Raw genomic sequence first — 17,240 nt, 5'->3', positions numbered from 1 at the left:
TCTAGTATCATGTCAAGTCCCTTATTACTCAAGTTGGTTGTTACCTTCACATTTAGCATCTCAATGACAAACTTCAAAAGAGTGTAATCTGTGCAACCTGGATACAGCTCATGCTTTGAATCACTAAAAATTTTATCAAAATTACGCACTTCCTCCTCTTGCTGGGTTGTATCTCTTGGTTCCCCTCTAATTTGATCCTACACCAAGGCGTCAATACCATTCAGATGATCATTGTCTGGCATTTCTTCATCATCAATGTGCTCATTTAATTCACAGGGTTCTCCATGATAGTACCACTTAGTATAATCTTGCATAATCCCATGATGAAGCAAATGAATTTGCACAATGTGAGTAGATTGTTGATAGCAATTCAAACAGTCAATACATGGGCACAAAATTATTCCACTTTGGTCCACAACAGTCATTGCAAAAGTAAGAAATGAATTCACCCCATCAATATATTGTTGACTTAGTCTATCTCTAGGTGTCTTACCAAGTGTCATCCAACTATTATCCATATCTGACCACACATACAAGGTGAATGTTAAGTCATCAAGATAATGAAATGTCATACATAACGTTTTCTAACATCTAAACCTCCAATATACTTTGGAGTGACACATTATATCAAGAGTCACAATTTCATTCATACAATCCTTTATTTTTAGTCCAAAAAGAATTAAAAGTTTAAAAATTGATAAATACTTTATGTATTCAATTCTAGATATACTTCAAAACTTAGAAAATATATACAAAGAAATCAACACTCCCAATATCAACTCAACTGCCATATAACACCATGCAAATATGACAACATATGGACCAATATGCAAATATGACAACATGATGGCATTTTATTAATTAAAAGGAAAACACGCAGATGGACCCTTTTTATCCGAAAGGTGGGCTGAAACATGTATTAAAAAGTGATATGGGCATATATCCAAAGTGTAAGGGCCTAGGCCCCGTGTATGTTCGGATCTGGGCTAACATTAAAGGAGTGATGGGCTGGGGCTGGATGCCTATTAGAGTTATCTTCGGATTGGGCTAAAACAGAATGGGCCTAAGGCTCTAGAGCTAATGGCCTGGTTGGGTGGGATTAATCTCACTTGAGAGAAGCCCATTGAGCTGGGTTGGAGCAAATCCTACATAAGTCTAAATAAGTAAGGAACCCCACAACATTGGGTCTTGTCTGACTCGGCTCGTTTCCTATATTCCTTCTCCCTAAACCAGTCTTTCAACCCGAGTTCTCTCTGCAAAAACCCATTGGCTGAAGCTCAAGCGTCCTCCATCTTCGATCTTCATCACCACCACAGACGGTGGTTGCACCTACTCTCACCATCTCTCTCTCTTAACCCGAACCAAAAGTTACTATCTCAAACCCATAATCTTAAACAGGGGGTAAGCTATGGACCTTTTTGTGCTATTGTGTTGTGTCCAGGTGAGTATCGCGCATGTATGTGTGAGTAGATTAGAAGTAGAATGTGGGTGCTGTGACTCCGTGATGGTGTGTGTATTGTGTACAAAAAGTGTAAATAGAGCTATAGAAAAATGAAAAGAGGAATTTCGGGTTTACCCAGTTGATGCCATGTTTGTTTGTTTGTTTTTTTTTTTTTTTGGTTCTCTTTGCTTTGATTATTGCTGGCTGTGTTGGTTTCTTCTGTTGGTATTTGGCTGAAAAGAAAACGCAGAGAAAAATGTTTTAGATTCAAGCCAAAAAAAAGAAAAAAAAGAAAAAGAAAATGAGTAAAGGAAAAAGAAAGAGGAAGCTCATTGAGTAGGTTGTGCTGGGTTTCTTTGTTGAGTAGGGTACCCCACAACTACAAGGCTAAGCCAATAAACCTAGCCCTTTTCATCTATTTATTTTGTTTCTCCTTTTTCCTATTGTAGGCTGAGGTAATAATAAAACTATACAAGTTTTAGTCTAAATTCGTGGGAACACCTTTGACTAGACATGATTTATAATCTAATTAGATCTAGACTCTTTGATTTTTGTACCCAATAATTTACTTGTCACAAAAATTAAAAAATTAAATGGGGCACATGGCACAAAATTGAATTTCAATTAAAATTCAATTTAGAATCTAATTGAATTTAGACTCTTTGATTTTTGCACCTAATAATTCACTTGACACATAAATTTAAAATTAGATAAGACACGTGGCATAAAATTAAACTTCAATTTAGAATTTAATTGTATTTTCTCTCAGTTTCACCTATTATTATTATATATAGATTAGCTTATTTAATTCGTACAATTATTAGTTGTTAATTTTATTATATTTTATGTAGAATTTTAAATTACAAAAATTTATAATTTAAACAATTTATTGATGACACAGTTAATGATATTCAATTTTCTAAAAATTTTACAAGCATAGAGTGTATAAGAAGAAGATATAATCCAATAGTGGATATTTGTCAAAATTAACTTTCAATAAAAAATATAGGGTAAAATGCAAAACTGACCCTCTAAGTTTCTTCAGATTTCATTTCAGTCCTTTAACTTTGCCTTTGTTCATTTTAGTCCTCTAACTTTCAAGTTTATTCAATTAAAACTTTTCCATCAACTTTTGTTTATTCAATTTTATAAATTTTTCTTCAAAATTTTTTAATTAAAAAATTCAATTAATGATTGAAAAATATTTTCTAGATTTTTTTTTTCAAAAAATTTTAACAAAAGTTAACGGAAAGGCCTTAATTGAATAAATCTGAAACTTAGAGAATTGAAATGAATGAAAACAAAGTTAAAGAACTGAAATGAAATTTAAAGAAAAGTAGATGATCAATTTTGCATTTTAGCCAAAAATATACTGAATAAGGTTGTAGTATAAAAATACAACTAATTTTGTAACTAAATTTTGTCATTTTTTTTTTATATATATTTTATATTAGTGTTATGTATGTGACTCGATCAAGATAATTTCCAAGTATTCCTAGATCAGGATGTTAATTTAATACTAGGAGGGTCAGACATGAATAATTTGATGCCTCCTCTGATTCCCTTATGGAGGCTTTTGACTTTAAGGGGAAATTTTTTTTTTCCCTCTATGCTGAATTTCTTTTTTTTTGGTTGCTAAATTCTCTATGCTGACTTGGTGAATATAAGATGGGAAGTGTGAATCTGTCTGCAATTTACCCCCCCCCCCTTCCCTTCTAATCATAAATGTTTAGATATGTACTGGGTATTATATATGTTATCCAAGCTCATGTTTTTTTAATCATTTGACATTTGGGCTGGGTTTGGTCATGCTTGATAGATTCGACAACATATGATAATGGCAAAAGAGAGTTGCAATAATAACATGTGAGGTTTTTTTATTTTTATTTATTTTTTATATATGTATTTGTTATGGAGCATGCGAGATTTTATGTAAATTCTAGATTCTAGTTAGCTTAGCAGATAAATTTTATTTTCGAGATTTGAATTTTTAACATGCCTATCATATCTATATATAAAAAAGATGATCTTGTGTGTATGTAAAAGTTGAGAATTTTGTATTTAATATGTTTATAAACATGCTGTAGTAGTGTAGTATTACAAAATTAATATTAGTATTTCAACACACATCAGCCCCTAACTGAAAATTCCTAGTCTACCCTAGGACAGGATAAGGGAAGATGATACATTTTGAATGGGTTGTCAAGATTTAGATATAGGTCTACAAAGTAAAACCCACCTCAAACTCGATCATTAATATTGGGCTAGTTTTAGTGGTGCTTAGCATCACAAAATCTTGGTTTCTATAGCCCATTACAAAACCCATTTAATTATTTAGTCTGGACCAAATTCACCAGTGATAGGCTGATAGCCTTCAAAAATTGTGCATTTTTTCTCTTTCGTTTAATTTAACTTATGGGCGTACCGAAAGTTTGAATAGATGTAAAAAAATATGCCTATGGAATAGGCCTAGTTTGAACGGATGGCCACAAGGAAAATTGACATATAGTGATTGATTGTTTAGAGAATCCTTCAACTACATAAAATAAGTAACTATAAAAATATAAACAAAATCTATGAAGTATAACTTACATTTGTGGGTACAATGGTGACAACTGTGACCAAAAGTTCATAGTTGTATGACTGACCTATATAGTTGTAACTCTAAAAATTATTTTTAAAAAAAACTTAGAATTATGCATTTTACAGATTTTCAAGGCACATCCTACCTTTACATCATATTTTTCTTGTTCGTAAACTCCATTCGCTGCATCAAATAAAACTAGACTTTCCACATAATTATCTAAATAGAAACAGCTTGATATGTCATTCTTTTGAAGAACCCATATGATACTTTGGCTATTTGATTCATACAAAAGCAAGTCTTTATCATTCGAAGTTATTATTAGAAATTCACCATTTTTCTTAAAACCTATCACCTTCACCCTTCCCAATCTTACACCGAAATCAATAGAGCATAACTTAGTCCAATATTCCACAACTCCATACTCTTTCATCACCCACACATCATACTTATCTCAAAACACTCATAGTAGTTACAAAACCCTCCGTATAGAGCAAGTAATCCATTAAGCATTGCAATCTGTCTCCCCTCTAATGAATATTGACCCCCTTCTATTTCTAAAACCTTAGGAACAGGCACTTCATTATAAACAATCTCATCACCCAAATCGAAAGAAAGAATAAAATTGTGATAGGTATCCTGCGTGGGTTCCAAGAAAGCCAGTGCAATACCCCATTCATAGAAACCGAGACAGTCGCTTGTTGAACAATGAAGCTAGCACTTGGTGGGAAAGTAAAACGGTGCCATTCCCTAGTGTTAAGTGTTGGAAAAATAGCATGGAGTGAATAAAAAATTAATATTTCTATGTTCACTTGAAGATACTATTAAAAGTGGTAAAAATCCTGAGTCCTACATGAAAAAGGAAAGAGATAATATATGAGTTTATATGCTCATGAGTTGGGCATTAGGTTGAGCTTTTGGCATATATAAGTTTTTATTTTGTGTATTCATTCTGTGTCAAAGAGAGAGCAAGAAACGTTGAGTAGTTTGCAGAGCATGACTGTGTGCGCTTCGTTTTCGTGCTGTTTGCTTTAAGGAGATTGTGTCAAACACAAGACTTGATTTGAATTGTTTATTATTCACGTATTTGGTTTGTGAGTTATTAATTATTTGCAAATTTCTCTTTATATATATTCACTATTTGTTTATTACTTTTGTCTTGTATTTCTATTTGTTTATTGCTTATTCACTATTCTTACATCTGTGTTTTGTCATCATCATGCTTAAATTATTGAAATATAACCAACATTAAGAGCATAAATCTCAGCCAAAGGAGTATCATAATCCAACTACATAATTCTCACCACTTTGTACTCATTAGTTGGGGCGTGATATCCAAAGCCAAGACAATATACATATGGTGATTGATCGAGATTTGTAACCAATGGAAGTCTCACGAATCTATTAACAGAAGGGTTCCAAAGAAAATATTTTTCATAAGCATGATGATGACTATCAACTAGACAAATTAACCCATTGACTGAACCGACTATTTTGTAGGTCCAGCACCAGGTATCCCAAGTGTCATAAGGAGGGTCGAACTCAATGAAATCTGATGAGTCATCTATGGCTGGATTGCTATGCAAACTTTTTGGTACTCAAAACGTCCAAATAGAAAATAGGGTGAAGAGCGTTGGTTGTTGCGAGCGAGGTAAGCTTTGGCAAAGCGAGAGTTAGAGATGAGAGAGTACCATGTCTTGCAAACTGATCTAAACCTCAGCACTGGCTTTGCCGGTAGTTCTAGAAGAATTTCTTCAATCACCTCTGCGGGCAAATAGTCTGACATGTTTTTTCCTTTGTTTCTCTGCGTCTGAAAAATATGAGAGATGGTGCGGATTGGGGTTGGTTGTGTTACGGTTTATAATACTACGACGCTATGGGAGTATGAGTCCTAGTCCTACTCGGAGTTGAAGTAGATACGTGTAGATTGTAGAAAACTACAAGCAGATCAGCCAGAAGTGTAATTTGGGCTCAGCCCTTTTATTCTATCTGAACCAGACCAAAACATATATAGGTGGGTTCATACTTTCATTCATCCATTTATCCCGTTGGCAACGGAGGCTCAATTTTTATTTTTATTTTTTTATTTTATATATAATTCATCCTTCCTTTTTAGATGATTGAAAAAGGAAAGAGACAAAAAAAAAAAAAAAAGCCTAAAAATATGAATTATTTAGGGGAAAATCATATCCACCAACAGTTGCCTTAAAAGAGATTTTTTAAAAATAAATACAATAAAATTTCAATTTATAATATTCGTTTTATAATGATTGTGATTTATCATCTCACTGAGGTACCAATTGATTTTTATTTTATAGGAAAAGATTTTTATCAATTAAATTAATTAGAACAGGGGTGTCAATTTTGGTTATTGTGTCGTGTTCGAGTCATGTTGAGGTAAGAGTATTCGAACCCAAACTTAATCCATTTAATAATCATGTCATGAACCTTCAACCCTAATATAACTTGTTAATAAAGTAGATTGACACACATTTGACAAGCTTAATTAATGGGTAGTGTTTGGTTGACACGAATGTGACACGACCCATTTCAACCTGCCTAATATTAAACATGCTAGGTTGTCATAAATTCAATCAATTTAACCCGTTTCAAAAAAGCTCTTGATTAATATTATTATAAATTTAATAAACAATAAATTTAATATAAACTTATAACATCAAAATACCTATTAAGCATATGATTTGAAAAATAATAATAACATCAAATATTACTTAAAATCATATTGTCCAAAAGTTTAAATAACATCAAAGTACTTAATAAATAATATTAAGTTTATAATGTAGTATCATCCATCTAGAAATAAGTTCTTTACATCTTAAAAAAAGTGCATACACTTCAACCCAAATCAAAATAACAAATATAGTTCAACAACAATATAATATCCATCTATAAATTCGTTCTTTACATCCCAAAAGAAGTGCATACATTTCAACTTAAATTTAAAATAACTTTACTTCATATTCTACCTTCACTTCTTATTCTTCTTGTTCTTAAACTCCATCTGTATCAAATAGAACTAGACTTTCCACATAATTATCTAAATAGAAATAACTTGATACGTAATTTTTTTGAAGATCCCATATGATTCTTTGGCTATTTGGTTCATACAAAAGCAAGTCTCTATCATTCCTAGTTACTAAAACTTCACCATTTTTCTTAAAACCTATCACTCTTCCCAATATTATTCCATGATCAATAATGTATAACTTAGTCCAAGATTCCACAACTCCATACTCTTTCATCACCCACACATCATACGTTTCATCTAACCATCCGTAAAGAGCAAGTAATCCATTAAGCATTGCAATATGTGCCCCATCTAATGAATATTGATCCTCTTTTATTTCAAAGACCTTAGGAATAGGCACTTCATGATAAACAATATTCTCATCACCAATCTCATAACCCAAATCAAAAGAAAGAATAAAATTGAGACGGGTATAATCCTCCCGCGTGTGGTACTTCTGAGCAAGCCAATGCAATCTCCCATTCATAAAAACCGAGGTCTCTCCTCCTTGAAGATAAAAGTCAGCTCTTAATTTGAAAGAATGCCATTCCCTAGAACTGTTAAGAGCACAAATCTCAACCACAGCAATATAGTCATCAAAATGCATAATTCTCGCCACTTTGTACTCATTAGTTGGGGCGTGATATCCAAAGCCATGGCAATAATTACATTCTTCAGGTAAGAGATTTTTAACAAATGGAAGTTGCACGGTTCTATTAATAGAAGGATTCCAAAGAAAATATTTTTCATATAGTTTATAATGACTATCAACTAGACAAATTAGTCCATTGACTGAGCCGACTATTTGGAAGACGTCGTTCCAACTCCAACTCCAGCCACACAAATGCCCATAGCCATAAGTCATATTAGGACCATAATTCTCATAAGGAGGGTGGAACTCAATGAAATCTGATGAGTCCATGGCTGGATTGCTATGCAAACTGAAACATACCTTTTCGTTTTCACGACGTCCAAATAGAAAATAGGGTGATGAGCGTTGATTGCTGCGAGCGAGGTAAGCGTTGGCAAAGTGAGAGTTAGAGATGAGAGAGTACCATGTCTTGCAAACTGACCTAAACCTCAGCACTGACTTTGCCGGTAGTTCTAGAAGAATTTCTCCAATCACCTCTGGGGACAAATAGTCTGACATGTTTTTTCTTTGTTTCTCTGCGTCTGAAAATATTAGAGATGGTGCGGATTAATTAAGGTTAAGGTTGTGTTACGGCTTACGCTTATATATTAACTAGTCGTTAACTCGTGCTATGCACGGGATTACTAAATAAAAATTAAATATAATTATTTTATTTGAAAGTACATTTATTTGAAAATAAATAAAATTAAGTAAAAATATAGCTATACGTAACCTGCTAAAAGAAGATAACAATATTTTCAATTTGTACCACTTCTTGAATCAAAACCATACAAAAATCTTTGCCTAGAATGCAGCAACAATTTCAAATAAAAATGTGCAATATATGCACACTACATCAAGTGGAAAAGAAATATAACTATGCAATAATACATTTTTTGCATTTAGATTTAACAGGAAAAAAAAATCCCTTGAAGATGCAAAGCCTTGGCATATGATATGATATCTATAAAGTGAACTTGCTTGCAGCTTTATGCAAAGTTGAAACACCAACATAGAGATCTGATATAGGTCCAGTCTTCCATGGGTCAAATAATTTGGTGAAACATTAGACACAATCACTTGTTTAAGAAATTAGTACAAAAGATCATATCAGGTTGGACCATTTTATCAGTTGAAAATTTTTTCTGCAAAGCCAAAGCTTATCTACAAAAAATCATTGAGTTCCAGATGGAACCAAAGGCAACACAAGTAATGGTAATGTTTATTGCAATGATAAATATCTCTATTGCACTTACAGTTCATAAAGGTAATGTTTATTTCCATACCTACTATTTGTTTAGTATGTATGTAAAGTTGACTTAATATGCATCCTCCTCAATTGCATTACACACGGTAAGTACAATTTTGAAGCAAGTCACACGGTTTAGTTAACCAAACAAAATCTAACACAAATAAATATCTAAAACATAACCAAATCTAACCTTTATACCTTTATCTAATCCAAAAGCCTAAATCATAATCTATCCCAAGAAAATACCCAAACCTAGATCATATTTGTTAAAGAAAATATATCCTATATTTAACAATATTTGATGCACAAAATTTTAAATTAAAGAAAAATACCAGAAAGAATATATGACCTTTAGTTTGGTTTCAATAGTGACATAATGACAGCCAATCAATAGATTAACTAACCCTATGACAAAGAAAGACAACTCAAATTAGTAATTTATTTGGTAGAACAAAATACTATATAATTGACGTTAAGATATGGTTGTTACTTAATGTCACCAATCACAACAATATAAAGAGAAGTATATAGTTGCTAATCCAAGTATACTTTGTAATCCATTAGAAATTGTTAGTAGAAATAGACACATCTATCATCAAAAGCATAGCTAACACACTAATGACAAAAAACTAACTGTCAAGCGTTAGTTTTAAAACCAACACAAGGTATGTAATAAACTAATAATTTTTCTTAAAAATGGTGTTCAAAGTGGGATATAAGCAAATAAAAGTAGCATTAAATAGAGACACAACTACTAAAATGGCTTTCAAATCAATATCAAGAAATTCCTAAGGAAATAATATTCTCAAAAGTAACTGCACACCACTTTGACTCCAAGCAAAATTATGAAAAGGCCAGGGTAAAAGTTCTAAAATTTTAAACCTCCTGCTCATATCAAATAAATGCTCAGATCAATGACAACTAGATTTTTAAATCTTATCCATCATAAAAAACCTAAAATTTACATATGCAAAACTGCAAAAATGCTGCTTCATTATTAGGGGGAAAAAAAAGTAGAGTAAAAGAATATTTGCATAGATATGAAACTGTCTCAAACCCAAGATTAAACTTCAACCTTAATTATTTCAATAGCATACCAATTATGTTTTAAATGTAAGTTTGCATCTAACAGAATTCAAGTAGCTAAATACATGTTGATCAAAATGAGCAATGTCCATTGAAGCAAAATTACTTAAAAAGGGAAACTGAAAAAGGTCAATCATGTTACATATCAGATCTGCATTATCGATGATAGCAATATCTGCTTGTTTCAGTGCAGTCAACTCAAAGGCTTCCTTAAAGGTCCAAGTATTGGCAGTTACCCCACAACGTTAACCCATTGACCATTATTATCTCTAGATCGTGCTGCAAGCTCCAGTGCTTTATCAATAATATATGCTATCAGTGTAACACCTCACTGAGTAATAATATGTGTGTTTCAAGACTTCATCAATTAAATCAAGATAGTAGTCAGCATCAACCGAAAGAAGAAAAAAAAAGTCAATCAAAATAACATTAAAAATCAAAAGATTTTCTAAAACAAAACCCAATAACTATTTAGCATAAAATCAAATGTGCCAAATTTTTTTATTGAACCCCATAAACAAAACTATCTGCAACAAATAGCCCATATATATCACTGAAAATTTTGAAACCACAATCTACATCAATATAAAATAATTTTTCAGCCAAATATATTAATCTCCAGGCTGACTCTTAGGCCTTTCAAAAACACACAAACAAAAAAAAACCATTAAATTGATACTATCTCCTCTGTTTCCCTCATTTAGTAGGTTGCCTTTCCTCTATTTGGTTTCAATTGAAATACTTAAATTCAGAGAAAGTGGAAAGCAAGCGTACCTAGGCTTTGGGTATGGATCTTGATTTTCAATTGAAAATAATAACAGACAGAAAATGAGTCGCATAATACAGAAAGGAAAACCAAAAGATGCAGTGGTGGTGATCCATGGTGGTGGCAATCCATGGAGGCGATGGCGGCGGGAGAATCTGAGTTTTGGGTTTTGATTATGGAGGAAGGAAAGGGTGAGTTAGGTTTAGGGGAATGAGATGTTAGCGTGTGAGAAGATGAGAGATTTTTTTTGTTTTTTGGTTTTAAAGAGGTATTGGGTTTTGTAACATGTATTTTTTTTGGGGGGTGGGGGGGAATGAGATTTATTTTTAAATCAAGTTTAAAAAATAGAAAAAAAAATGTTGATATGAAAAATTGTTGGAGCTTCAGAGACATTGGTTTTATATATAGATACATAGATTAAGGTTAGTTTTAAATTATGTATAAAATATAAGATTATAATTCATATAGTAAATAATATTTAATTGACACAAATTTGACATGTGTATCAAGAGCATAAAGAACATTCTGTCTAACAGTTTAATTTTCAAAATATGTAGTAATTTTTAAATAAATTGTAGCTTTAGACTACAACCAAATTTGTATCTAAACTTTAACTATTAAATTATTGTTAAATATTATCTCTTAGTCAAGAGCTTTGTAGTTTAATATTCTAATAAAATATTAATTTAATAAGATACAACTTGAGGAACAAAACAAAAACAAAAGCATGGGTTGTGTGAGATTTAAGTTTAGAAATTTTTTAGAAAGAGCTTTTAGTTTGAATAGACTTTAAATCTGTTTTAAATTATTGTTAAATCATTCAACCTGAGGGAAAAAAATCGAAAAACATGGCGTTTAGTATGTGGGAATGTTTTATGATTCCCATGAATGTTTAATGATTTCCATATTTGGTTGCAAATTATACTAGGGAATCAGATATGTTAAGAGTAGCCACTTGATACAACCATGAAAACTATGGCTGAATATATATAGGTTCTAAATTTTTTGATAATAGACTTTTAGTTGAAGTAGAATTTAAGTTTCTCAAAAGTAGATTATAAAACTTTATCTAAATTAAACAATTGTTAAATCTTATCCTTAATCAAGAGCTTTGTAGCTTAATATCCTAATAAAATATTAATTTAATAAGATACAAAAGCGTGTGTTGTGAGGGATTTAAGTTGAAATTTTTTTTATAATAGACTTTTAGTTTCAATAGAATTTAAATTTGTTTTAAATTATTGTTAAATCATGCAACTTGAGGGAAAAAAACAAAATAAAAAATGTGATTATTGTTAAATCTTATCTATTAGTCAAAAAATGAGTTTTATTTATTTAATATCCAAATCAAAATAACATACATAGTTTAACAAAAATATAACATCCATCTATAAATAAGTTCTTTATATTCCAAAAGAAGTGCATACACTTTAACCCAAATTCAAAATAATGTAGTTCAACAAAAATGTAACATCCGCATAACTCATCAAATGTTAAGTATCAATGTTGAAAGAGTTGGAGCAACCAGTAGCTAGACTAATCATGACTATGACTATGACTATGAGTATCATCCATATATTCTTTAGAATTTGTAAAATTGCAACTTACAATCATATCATGTATAAGTTTTTGTAATCACTTACTTTCCTTTCAAGTTTAAAATATATATTGGATATAAAAGGTATATGACAAATCTAAAATAAAATAAATATTTATTTGTTATATGAGTTAAACAAGTTGTGTTAAATGAGTTATTTCAGGTTGACATGAATAAGTTGACATGTTACACGTGTCAATTGCGAGTCACATGGGTTGACCCACTTATGACACGTTTTTTTATTTATTTATTTTATTGTGTATCTTTTAGGTTGACTTGTTTATGACTGGAAATAGCTAAGGCCCAACCTTAACCAATAAAAGCTTGTGTTGTGTTAACATTGACACCCCTAGTTAGAACCCACCAAGCATGAGCTATATGATTACGATGTCCTGTTCAATATCTTTTTCTTTTTCTTTTTCAGTATGTAAAGTACTATTAGAGCCTGTTTGGGATGTACTTATTTGCTTCAACTTATTTGAGTTTTTAGTTTTTTTTTGGTATTATTCATAGGCCTCATTGTACTATACAACTAAGTCTATCCATATCTTCAAATCTATCCATATCTTCATTCACACAAATGAACTAAGTCTTGAAACTCTTAAGAAATAAGCAAAAACCATGGAAATAGGATCACACATAAACTTAGGGATTTAAGACACAACAACTTCATAACCACTTACATAAACATACAAATAAGATGACACAACCCTAAATTTAATAAACAAACCATATCAAGTCTATCCATTTCTTCATTCACACAAATGGACTAAGTCTTGAAACTCTTAAGAAATAAGCAAAAACCATGGTAACTAACCAATATCTCTTGAAAGTCTCACTTAGTTTGCATGTTCGACATGTGAAAGAAATGAAATAATCAAACAAATATAACTCAACAACATATATCCAAATTTTCAAAAAACAATAAACACTCCCAATAACAATTGAAACCACCTTATAACACCATACAAGCCACCTACTTGCTCCAACCCAACAATCCACCTCAACACAATTATCAACATCATAATATAAAATGTTTAAGAATGCTTACAAATATTGAAAAAATAAAGGTAATCAACAAATATAACTCAACCAAACCTAAGGCCCTAAAGCCTAGCTTTACCATCCTAAGACGAGCACCCCTACCCAAACAGGAACCAAACAAGAATACAAGAAACTCATAGGCTATAACACAACCAAAACATTTTATTTCCCTACCACAAACAATGTGCATTTACCAACTTAATACAAAGCATGTCATTACCAAACCATGATAAAATTAGCCAAAGTAAAGCACATATGAACTTACAAGATAAACCACACAACAAAAGCTTGTAGTAAATTCCTTATAGTCTCAAAATTCTAATCATAATTTCTGATTAAATTTGCAACAGGTTAGCTCTTTTCAAAAATTTGTTTGGTTCACTTAGTGTTATCCAAAAAGCTTGAAATTAAATATGGAGAAGCCCTTATATGTCTAGTATGTACCATAAAATATTCAGCTCAAAATATATATTTTTTTTATAATTTATTAAAAATCACGTAGTGCATCTGACTCAAATCTGTCCCTGACAGATTTAAAGTCACAAAAAAATACTATAATTTTAACACCATGCTTTGGCATGGTGTCTTGATTAAACCTTAAAGCTACATGTGTTAGCATATATAAACAACTAGGATTACAACCCATAACCTCATATAACAATCATCATAACGTAAGTCAAGAAATTCAATCCCATAACTCATATAGGCAATTTATCAAAAACTTGGTAAGCAAAAGACATATGCTCACATTACTTGCACAAATTTATAGTTAACACCACAATCACAACCACATATGCCAAAGACGTTTCAAAATGCAAGGAAACTCTCTTTAAAAAATTAAACCCAATCTCCCATATAAATGAAAAACCCAAATGATTTCTCAAGAAACCCAACTCACATGGTTGCCAAACAATAAATCAAACAAAAAATCACTTGTCATAGAAATCACAATAAATCTCTTGTCAAAAAAAAAAAAATACAAGATTTACAAACTTGTACATAAACTTACAATGATTCAACCTTGATGCTTAGGTCTTCTTGCTCAAAAAGCCAAATTTGAATAAGAGCTTTCTGCAAAATCCAACCAAAACAAGCAAACAACAAAAATTAGTACAAAAGTTCCATGACCCATTAAAGAAAAACCAAATCAAAGCAAACCCATAAAGCCAAAACATAAAGACTTACACTTTAAAGAAACTTGAACACCAAAAAAGAGGGAAAAAAGTATGGTGGTGGCAGTGGGTGGTAACTAGAGAGGGAAGAGCTCGTAGATCGGTTGGTTGGCGGCGGCAAGGGCAGTGGCTATGGGTGGCAAGCGCTGGCGGCAGCAAGGTGTGAAGAAGTGATATGGGGGAAGAATATAGAAGAGGTGTGAAGAAGTGAAATGGGGGGAAGAATATAGAAGTGGGACAAAAGGGAGAAGTGGGACACAATGAACATAAAGAAAAGAATGAAAAGAAAGAAAAGAATGAAAGAAACGTGAAGAAAAAGAAAAAGGAAAAAAAAAAGGAAAAAGGAGGGACAAAACTGTGGGAAATGAGGCGCCCATTTGTTTTCCCATCTCAAATTCACATTTTTACATTTTAAACAACATTACACACATTTTCACACATTTTCACACATTTTTTCATCCACATGTATTTCAAAAAACTATAAAAATCTCGACTCAAACTACTCTACCAAACACCCCCGAAAACTTAGCGAAAGTTACACAAAATTCTGTGTATTCATTTACGATCATGGAAAAGTGTTTTTTCCCTGTAATCTCATTTTGTTCCTATTTCAACCAGTGTGTCTTTAAATCTTATATGCCCTACACAGGTCTACCATATTTTATGGACTTTGTTGACTATATCTTGTGCTTGGCAGAGAGCATGGAAAGAGCAAAACTTGCAATCACATAAAACAAACTTGTTAATTTTTATGTCATGCAATTGAGCTTCATATTTGTTTATTTTCTGTTCCAAAGATGGTTGACACCATATGTTGTTACTAAAGGGAGAATAGTCTTTTGATGTAGACATGTAGGTTTGACATTTAGGTTACTTACCCAAAGAAATAAAAAGGCAATTAGTTTATAATGTTACTATCCATTTCAATATCTGACTAAATTTGGATGAACTTTAAAGACAATGAAGCAAAACTCATTTATATAGCTAATGAAATTATGAAGCCTCAAGATTTTATTAGGTTAAGCGACTCCACATTGAAGGCAAGGTGATCTCCAGACCCTGACTTAGAATATATATATATACTAGTCGCTAGCCCATGCTATGCAAGAGAATCTACCTATTTATGAGGTAAACTAAAATAATTTTATAAAATCTTAAATTGATTAAGAAATTACACCAATGCATGATTTGTGTTATAATTTGGTGAAGAAGTCATTGTTTGGACGTGCATATGACTTACAAAAAATTTATCAAACAGTTTCAGATACTGCAACAAAATAACTCAAAAATTAAGATATTAAAACTTTTGAAAGACCAAAAATATTAAAGAATCAGATGATTCACTGCTTAGAAATTATTGAAATAAAACAAAATATATATGACTAAACAATAATATAAGAGAAAGATGAGTTACATTCAAAAGAATAATCCATGACTATAACTATTGAAAGGAATTAAAAGATTTAGAGCCTACAAATTATGTGTGTGTGTGTGTGTGACTACACAAATTTAGATTTTAAAACTTCTAAAATGCCAAAAAAGATATATAATTAAAGAATAAGTAATATTGAAACAATTCAAAAAATATATGACTATTCAAAAGAGAAATATAAGAAAAAGAAAAAAGTACACAAACCCATAAAGCAATAAGTTTTAAATTTTAGCGTATTTAAACTTTCAACAAACCTTATCAGCATATGGCCCACGCTAAACAATGTTGAGCAAAGACATATGCAGTAGCAGCAACCTTAAATTTCAATTATTGCAAGCTTTTTTATCTTGTAAAAAACAGTTAAAGAGAATTTGGTGGTTCATGTATGAAAATTACTTTTTAAATAATACATAAAAAACTATAAAATAATTTTTTTTTTTAGTAAAGTAGAGGAGAAGAAAATAAGAGAAGAAGAGCTTATACCTCGACTCAGCTTAAAAAAAAAAGAAAAATTTGGGGTTTGTATTGCTTATATAGTGTTTATGATTAATTTCGCAAATTTGGAGATAAATTAACAATGTTTGAGTTTAAGTTTAAGTTTAAGTTGGACTTGTTAGAGAAATAGAATTTCACTCCTTGTTAAGTTTGGACTAAGCATATTATTTTTTTTAAATAATGATAATGATGAGTTTGAGTTTAAGTTGGACTTGTTAGAGAGATAGAGTTCACTCTTTGTTAAGTTTGGACTAAACAAAAATAATTTTATTTAAAAAAAATGATAATGATGTGGCAAGTTCTGGAGAGATCAATAAAAAGTCAAAGGTTTCGGTTTTATACATGTACAAGTTTCATCTCAACCTTCCTCTCTGAAAATCCTTCAAAATAGCAGGTTGTAAGCTGTGATGATAGACATTTAGGAACATCTCGTGGCTTCTTCAAGCAACCATCAATTGTAGATCTTTCACCATCATAGGAAACCAATCTAAAGACAAGCATTTGTAGCTTTGGAGTTCGATGAAGCAAGAGTTGTATAAGATGCCACTCACGAAGAAAGCCAATTAAACCCAAGAAAGATAAATGATGAAACATGGAAATATCATCATGATTAGAAGCATGGAAGAGGATCTGCACAACAATATAAGAATCACAAATGTCACAAAGTCAAAATTCACTCACAGGTCACAACAATAACAACATTATAAAGTAG

The 17,240-nt window shown here is 31.4% G+C and overlaps 1 protein-coding gene across 2 annotated transcripts; it reads right to left on the bottom strand.

The window, feature by feature from the left end:
• Positions 1 to 6,949: 6,949 nt before the first annotated feature.
• LOC142636196 (F-box protein At3g07870-like) lies at positions 6,950 to 14,742 on the bottom strand. 2 transcript variants are annotated; one of them, XM_075810325.1, is made up of 3 exons: positions 14,615 to 14,742; positions 14,439 to 14,500; positions 6,950 to 8,226 (listed from the first exon to the last, which is right to left on the bottom strand). In XM_075810325.1, the coding sequence occupies exon 3, from the start codon at positions 8,201 to 8,203 to the stop codon at positions 7,037 to 7,039; it is 1,167 nt and encodes a 388-aa protein (XP_075666440.1). In that variant the 5' UTR covers positions 8,204 to 8,226; positions 14,439 to 14,500; positions 14,615 to 14,742; the 3' UTR covers positions 6,950 to 7,036. The 2 variants fall into 2 exon arrangements, 1 of the variants encoding a protein (XP_075666440.1); XR_012844269.1 differs by lacking the exon at positions 6,950 to 8,226 and adding an exon at positions 10,290 to 10,380.
• Between the last annotated feature and the right edge of the window lie 2,498 nt (positions 14,743 to 17,240).

Source organism: Castanea sativa, chromosome 5, assembly GCF_040712315.1.
Source record: "Castanea sativa cultivar Marrone di Chiusa Pesio chromosome 5, ASM4071231v1".
NCBI classification, from domain to species: Eukaryota; Viridiplantae; Streptophyta; class Magnoliopsida; order Fagales; family Fagaceae; genus Castanea; species Castanea sativa.
Note: the sequence above shows the minus strand (reverse complement) of the source record. Positions and strands in the feature narration are given on the sequence as shown.

Coding starts and splice junctions, on each gene's coding strand:
- LOC142636196 (XM_075810325.1), bottom strand. CDS start 8,203: ATGTCAGACTATTTGTCCCCAGAGGTGATTGGAGAAATTCTTCTAGAA.